This window comes from the organism of the source record quoted next, unplaced genomic scaffold (assembly GCF_019419815.1).
Source record: "Pyrus x bretschneideri cultivar Hongxiangsu unplaced genomic scaffold, Pyrus_bretschneideri_v1 Contig2, whole genome shotgun sequence".
Lineage (NCBI taxonomy): Eukaryota > Viridiplantae > Streptophyta > Magnoliopsida > Rosales > Rosaceae > Pyrus > Pyrus x bretschneideri.
The window spans coordinates 1,493,003-1,500,818 of NW_025999501.1; the positions used below are offsets into that span (position 1 = coordinate 1,493,003).

General features: G+C 40.6%; 1 protein-coding gene across 1 annotated transcript; it reads left to right on the forward strand.

Moving 5' to 3' along the window:
• The first annotated feature begins 1,513 nt into the window (after positions 1-1,513).
• Positions 1,514-7,488, forward strand: LOC125476676. The gene is made up of 2 exons (XM_048583006.1): positions 1,514-1,647; positions 6,792-7,488. The coding sequence occupies exons 1-2, from the start codon at positions 1,514-1,516 to the stop codon at positions 7,486-7,488; spliced, it is 831 nt and encodes a 276-aa protein (XP_048438963.1).
• The last annotated feature ends 328 nt before the right edge of the window (positions 7,489-7,816 follow it).

Sequence of the window (7,816 nt, forward strand, 5' to 3'; positions counted from 1 at the left end):
TTGTTCCCCTTCTTGTTGTGCAAACATATATCCAACTGAGATTAAATTTGAAGTATAAACAGTTCAACCAAAAAATAAGTTGGGAAGGCCGTTATGGTCTTTGAGCAGCAAAGATGCTCCACTTATCACAGATACGAGCAAATCACTGCCTTATTTGGTAAAAAGTGCATAAGTTAATTAGCTAAAGCTAGGTTAAAGTATCAGCGGCTTTTGCATCTAGAACACATGGCAACGAGAAAACAAAACGATAATATATTCTTTGAAGTATATAGTTTACTTTTGTTCTGAGACAACCTGATTAACATATTCGGGGAAATTCTCAAATAAACTAAAGAAAAATAAATGAAGTTTATGCCTTCAAATTCAATCATGTAGTTTTCTGGGAGCTTCTGTTCTGTACCACATAAAAGAATAATCAATAATGCTATGCTATCATTTTTGTCATCAATATATTCGCAGATATAACTTAATCGGGTTCGAGTAGTGCATTCTTATTATGCACTCGAATTTTCTTTCTCGTAAGTTATATGAATTTAGCATGAACTATCTACCATTCGTCAATGAAAACAAAAATAGTAATATATATTAAGTTATGTTAACTATGGCAAATGGTCCAATGAAAATGCAGTAGAATTCCACGTCAGGTATGCTTCTTGATCTTGGGCACGAGGCACGAAACTGGCAAAAATACATGTAATTCCTTAGTTGGAAACTTTGAAAGGACGTGTGTCATTTGACTGTGGTCATGGATGAGATAAAATGTCTTTAGTATTTTCGGGCCCCATTAAAGATTAGTCATACATTTGGAATGTGGGATACGCCATGCTTCCGGGAAAAAAATAGTTATAGTATGCTAGTATAAAATTTGCAAAGGTCATACAATTTGTTTACGAAATTATTTTATTATTGTTATTTTTTGGGTAAATTACATTTTACCACCTCAGGTTTGTGGTTGATTTCAATTCCTTACAACATCTTTAAAATATTTCACTTTTATACTTCAAGTACTATTTTATTTCAATATAGTACCTCCGTTACATTTTTCATCCATTGATCCGTTAAAAGCTGATATGGCTGCCAAATTTGTACCACGTGGCAACAAAATTTTTTTTATTCATTTAAAAATAATTAATTAAAGAAAAGTTATTTAAAAAAAAAAAAAACATAAATCGTCATCCCTGACCCACCCTCTTCTCCCATCCATCATCACCCACCCCCTTTTCCCATCCCCATCACCCCTCCCAAAAATCCCCCATCACCCACCGCCAAAAATCCCACCCGAGCCCACCCCTTTCGTCGTTGGGACCTAGACCTGACCAGCCGGAGTTCGAACTTGATCAGGTCGCTGGTCAAGCCCTAGCCAAAAATGGAGCTCAGCGACATCAAGAAGCGCTAGAGCCGGCTTGCACCAGGGCCAAAGTTCCCGGTCGCTGAGGGAGACCACTTGGGCAAGCTGGTTGCTGCTTGGGCGAGACCACTCGGGAGGGAGAAGAGGGGTGAGGGGGGGGGGAAGATGGGTTGGAGCAACACCATAGGCCTTGCATCGCCGGGTAAGCCAGAGGAGTTGCGTGGTGGTGAATTGAAGGAGAAACGGAGAGAGGTGAAGAGGGAGGAGAGGGATAGGGTGGGTGGTTGCGAGGGAGGGAGGTGGGTCGGGGGGAAGATGGGTTATGGGTTGGTTTTATTTATTTATTTATTTAATTTTTTTAATTAATTATTTTTAAATGAATAAAAAAATTTTTTTTTTGCCACGTGCCGCAAATTTGGTAATCACATGGCACAAATGTGGCAGCCACGTCAGCTCTTAATGGATCAATGGATGGAAAATGTAATGGAAGTACTATATTGAAATAAAATAGTATTTGAGGTATGAAAGTGAAATGTTTTAAAGATGTTGTAAGGAATTGAAATCGACCCCAAACCTGAGGTGGTAAAGTGTAACTTACCCTTATTTTTTTATATGAGATTGCCAAAGATGGTTGACAATAATCAAGATAATCATACATGATTTAGCGGAATTCTTGTTTTATTAATCGATTATTTTAAGGTAAAGTTAATGGGAAACCTCATCATTGTTATTATTGTTTCAAGCATATTTGTACCCAATACAATGTATTTATTTTTCTTCAAGATATTGTAGTAGCTACATTATCTGTCCATATATTTTACTATCGAGCACCAAATCTTTCTTTTCAATTGACTTAGGTGCTAGGATTCTCAATCATGCGGATGAAATCAACCCAAAAAAAATCATGTTGATGGAATCTTACGATATGTGTTTCTTTTTGTGGTGAACTCAAACCGATCTTGACCGAGCGACATTGGTTGGCTCTCGCTTTTTTTTCTTTACCTTAATAAAAGCTCTTTTTTGTTGCATTTGAGAAAACGAACTCCGAACCTATTCTAATTCTAATCTTAATTTATTATTTTCACTTGGCTCATCAATGGAGCACGAATAACCCCATACATAGAGAAGCCTTCACACACTAATTCACTAACACAATACAGTTCTACATGTTACGCTTCAGTGCAAGCCGAAAAGATTCAACTAGTTAGGATATCCATTTTATAGAAACAAACTACTAGATTCTCCACAATGATGATATATATTGAAGAAAGGGGTCAAGTAAAAGAATAATACTTGCATTTTTTTCTTGGTGGGATAAGCTTATTCTTACTTGCAAATAATGTACTTTCATCACAGAAATTTTATAATTAGAACCATTCAATTTTTTAATTTTCATTCAAAAAAAGGGTTCATCGTTAATATGCTACTTGGTACCTATATCATTGATCTATTTGAGTAAAAAAAACCTTCTTCTTCTCACCTTGGATTTATAGCCTTTTTCTTACCTACATTGATGATAGTGAGAGGTTTCCAAGAGCTAGCCATATATAATTCTTTCTTTGCTGCTTTTTGGTATCAAACTAGGCAAAAACCCACTTCAGGATTCCTTCGCACTATAGGGTTCCTTTCCCTTCAACCCCTCTCTCTCTTTCTCTCACTAGTCACTACCCTAAAAGGAGGAGGAGCATTCCAAAAGTTTATTTTATATAGTGCTTTATAGGCTTTATATACAACTAAACTGGAAGACCTAAAAAAGGGCCTCCAGCTAGGAAACCCTAGTTTCCGCGAGCACGCATGCTTTTTGTTAGAATATGCAATTGCGTGAAGGGTTCTATTACTATATCACGATTCACGATGTGCATGAGTGGGAGCTGCATGCGACGTGGTGCCAAATAAGTGGTTGAAACCTTTCAGTGGTTCATTAGCCCAAAACCTCCAAAGGGGGTGGGAAACAAAAAAAAAATCTAAAATTTAGGCCCAAAACCTCTTCAAACGGTGTATTTTGGGTGTCAGGAAAAATATGATTTTGGGGTTGGAGGTGGGAATTTGGGATTGCTTTCCACTTTTGAAGTGGGCCGAGGGCCCAATATTTCTCCTCCAGTAGGTGAAACAAGCCCACGGCGGCCCCACGATATAGATCCATCAAAGCAGATAGAGTGTCTCCGCACAGGCGTACCGACCTTGTCCTCTCTACGGTCCAGATTACAGAGTCGTTGCCATCTAATGGCTGGCGCGCGCGCACTGGGTTTTGATCCAATGTAGTGCGCCCTACTGCATCAGTTTAATCAATTTTATACCCAGCGGCTGAAATCTAATTTAATCAATTTTAACGGTAAAAATAGATTCAATGGCTCAAATTTTAATCTAACGGTCAAAATAATATTATTAATTAACCCAAAATAGAACCAACACCAAAACTCTACAAATACCCATCCATTTATTTGAAATTTGAATTTCTTTTATGTCAAGTTTTTTTTTCTTCGAGAATTTGAATACTTTTACATCAAAATGTTCATAAAAATAAAACAAAATAGATAATACAAAAACTAATTCCAAAATTATTTGCAAAAAGAATCTACGAAATACAAAAGTTTAACCAATTATAAAGGTGGGGTGAGAATTATAGGTTCTTTACCATTGTTGGAAAAAAAAAATCTAACTCAACTCATATGTATAGATGAATAATTGAAAATACAGGGCTAATTTTTGAAATTTATACCCTTAAGTTAGAAATAGCCTAAAGATAAACATTTCTGTTTGTTCACAAATTTTCACCTCACAAACAAAAAAAGTCAAAAATGTGCTCGGTGGGTTGACGTTTAAAGCCACGGATAACAACTTTGGAAAAAAGATGTCTACTTTTATTCATCAAACAAGAAACGACTTTATGATATTTTTCTTATCTTGTGTATAAAATAAGATAGAAGAGAGAGACTAGAACCCACAATCGCCTGATTAGAAGTCAGACGCCTTATCCATTAGGCCAGTGGCGCTAATTGTTAGTTTTCTGTCTGTTTGTGGTTCAGTATGGATTGAAGGGACCCTAAAACAAACCAAATGCTTTTATTTATTTATATTTTATTTTTTTAGTACAACATATTTTTCTGTCTGTTTGTGGTTCAGTATGGATTGAAGGGGCCCTAAAACAAACCAAATGCTTTTATTTATTTATATTTTATTTTTTTAGTACAAGGATATTTTTACACTAATGAAAAAAAGGGGGGTGGTTCGGCAAAGCCATGCAATTGGCATTGAATTCGACATTCACGAGATTCGAACCTAAGATCTCTCACTTCCAAGTGAAGAGGAATAACACTAGACTGTTATAAAACAAACCAATGTTGTTTTACAGCAATTTATTCAAAGTAGTAGTACTCAGTTTAGATTTGAACGATCATATATCAATTCACGAATGTTATTTCACTCTGATAGATCCACGAGAGATTATCTATGTGGAGCCTAAAATAATCCCAAAAATTCTAGAGGCGACAAGTGAATTTTTATTCAAGAAAGACAAGATTGCACTCAAATAAATGGGCAGGCTTCTCAGATGCTCCCACGCGCAACTCACACCCCTGAAGGTCTCAGTAGCTGAATACGACTACCCACAGCTCACTTGCCCTTGGCAAGGAATTAAAGATAAGGATTAATTACCCAAATCATATCTTTAATACATTCCTAATTGAAGATTGGCTCCAATCAAGTAAGTAATCCCAATTTAAATAAATTAGGGATAATCTCAAGATATTATTTCCTATTTAATATCTTGAGAATATTTTGAGAATATTTCTCCATAAACACCTTGACCAATAGGATGCCGCCACATGTAGGGTAAAGCCCTAACATTGTGGCTGGCCCTATCCCTATAAATACCCCATATTCTACCAAATTTTCAGAGTTTTTACTACCCCTAAAAAAGCCCTAAACACTTTACTCTCTCAGAGAAACTGACTTAGGCATCGGAGATCCATTGGCCTAAGCCCCTACCTCATGGCCGCATGAGGCTTAGGTCTTTGATCAAAGGTGTTGATTGTTTTGCAGGTGCATTTTCGTTAAGACTAAAGATGGCGGAAATTTGCATCGACAAATTGGTGCTTTCATTGAGAGCTGATTCAAATACTCGAAGAAGCCTCTTGCATTTGTTTCTTGAATTTTCTGTTACGTTGAATTTCTCACACGTTGTATCAATTAACCTTTCTTAGAAAAGTTTCTTGATCAATCTCTGGAGAAATGATACAATGGTAGGAAATTTAGAAACTACGACGAACGGAACCCCGTATGTACAATGATTTGGACTGGAGAGTAGAGATGAGGACATAACCCCACGACGATGATCCTTAAGGTTTAACGCGACGACAGGAGGAGCCCCACAGCCGCGGAGCCGCACCACCACCATTGCCGTGACCCAGCAGCCACGGTAAGGTCACTAGGCCATGACACCACTTCCATCGTCGTTGCCCTTGCAGCGCCGCATCTAACCAAACCCTAGGCAGGAGGCCCAGGTCCACATCCAAACCCATGGGTAGGAAACCCAAAACTTGGCAGCTGCCACAGTAGGTCGAGAGCATGAGGCCCAAACCCAAGCCCAGAACACAGCAGCTGCTGCCAGCTAGGTTCAACGAAGCCCATGCCACCTAACCAGCAGGCGGCTAGGAGGGCCTAAGACAAGCATGCGCCGGTCCAACGTGCCCTGCGACTCGCTCTGGCAATCCGGCCCTCGGCCCAATCTAATCTAAGCCCACCTCCGGTGATCTAGATTTCGACCACTAGTCCCGCGATATATTCAGGGTTATTTTTACCTCAATTTTTTGCAGGAATGCCCACTTTGGGCTCAAGTTTTGTACCTGCAGTCTACTACACTTTCACCACACATGGAGATGCCCATTTCCAGGCTCTTCCAATCCAAATGGCAAGCACCACTTGCCCTAGTAGGTTGCCAATTTAACAAGCACCCTTGCACAACAGACCACCTTGGTGAACCAGTTCCTTGAGTGTATTGAGATGTAGCGCGCCCCAGATGAGGTGTCTCAAAGCAGGGCAATGGCGGAAGAACATGACTTATTCTAATGACGTCCCAACAAAGAGCCGCTCAGCTTACCATGAACTGTGCGTTCGGGTAGTGTGCACTTTCGTTTGGGCCCTCGGCGAAACGTCTTCTCCCTCCTAGATGTGCAGAGAAGCATTCATTCCGACTTGGCTCATAAGTCAGTGTACATTCGAGGTTGGGTCCATACTCCGATGAGCACTCAAGACATTCCAAGGGAAGCGTCCACACAAGGCTAGGCCCACAAAGAGATCTTCATACGAGGCACTGAAATAGGTAGCCGCATGATGAACAGAGAAGAGCACGAGAGCAGTCCAGCTCAAGTTCTACTGGTAGCCCCCACCAAGCGCGACAACAAGCAGCATAGAGCGAACCACGTGCACTGCAACTACGGCACAGACAAGTAAGACATACTGAAGAGAAATGTGGACCAGCATGTCAACACCGGGGGCAGCTGGAGGCTTCGTTGCCCCACCAGGCACAAATCCAGGAGGAAGTACAAAGGCTCATAGCGGACCAGTTGCACGGATTCCAATACATTGATACTACCGACGATGCCCTTCGTAAAAACGTGGCCAACCTTAATAGGTCACCTTTTATAGACAAGGTCGAGCAGACAGAACCACCGCGGAAGTTTAGCCCGCTGCATTTCACCTTGTTTAAAAGAGATGAAGATCTGAACAGGCACCTGATGCATTACCGGAGAGCCATGACCCTCTACGCCAATAATGATGCCCTTATGTGCAAGATCTTTACCACGACACTCCAAGGCGAAGCGCAAGACTGGTTCCACAACCTATTGCCACGCTCGATCTGGAACTTCAGTGAACTTTCCTTGGTTTTCACCAAGGAATATTCGTTATACCAATCGATTAAGAAAAAGTCTGACCACCTTTTCAACATGAAAAAGGACCTGAAGGAGTCGCTCCGCACATACGTCAAGAGGTTCAAGGCGGAGAAGGCGAAAATAGTTAGATGTGATGACAGCATCGCATGCTCAGCTTTCCGAAAAAGGCTTCTAGCAAATCACCCACTTTTCAAAGAATTAATCATGGGGGAGAACCTAACCTTGGCGAACTCTTATGCTTTGGCATAAAAGCACTCCCTTTGGGATAAGGAAAAGTGCTCCCAGAAGCCGCATGAGCAGCAGCGTAAAGACGCATAATCAACTTAGAAGAAGGCGAGCGATAAACCGCTCAATAACAAAAACAAGCCAAGAAGCAGACGCAGGGACCGATCCCCGACGAAGGGAGGCACGGTACCTAAGACGTACACCAAGTTCTCAGTCCCGATCAACCAGATCCTTTGCGACCTCAAGGACAAGTTGTGGTTCAAGTTGCCACCATCCATGAAGCGGAACACCTCCAAGATGGACCAGACGAAGTATTGCGTATTCCACAGAGGCCCCAGGCACACAACCAACG

Bases quoted from the DNA above. Each gene is read 5' to 3' on its own strand.
- LOC125476676 (XM_048583006.1), top strand. From the start codon at position 1,514: ATGGGTTGGAGCAACACCATAGGCCTTGCATCGCCGGGTAAGCCAGAG. The intron at 1,648-6,791 runs GTGGGTCGGGGG...ACTACGGCACAG, and splicing joins GGTGGTTGCGAGGGAGGGAG to ACAAGTAAGACATACTGAAG.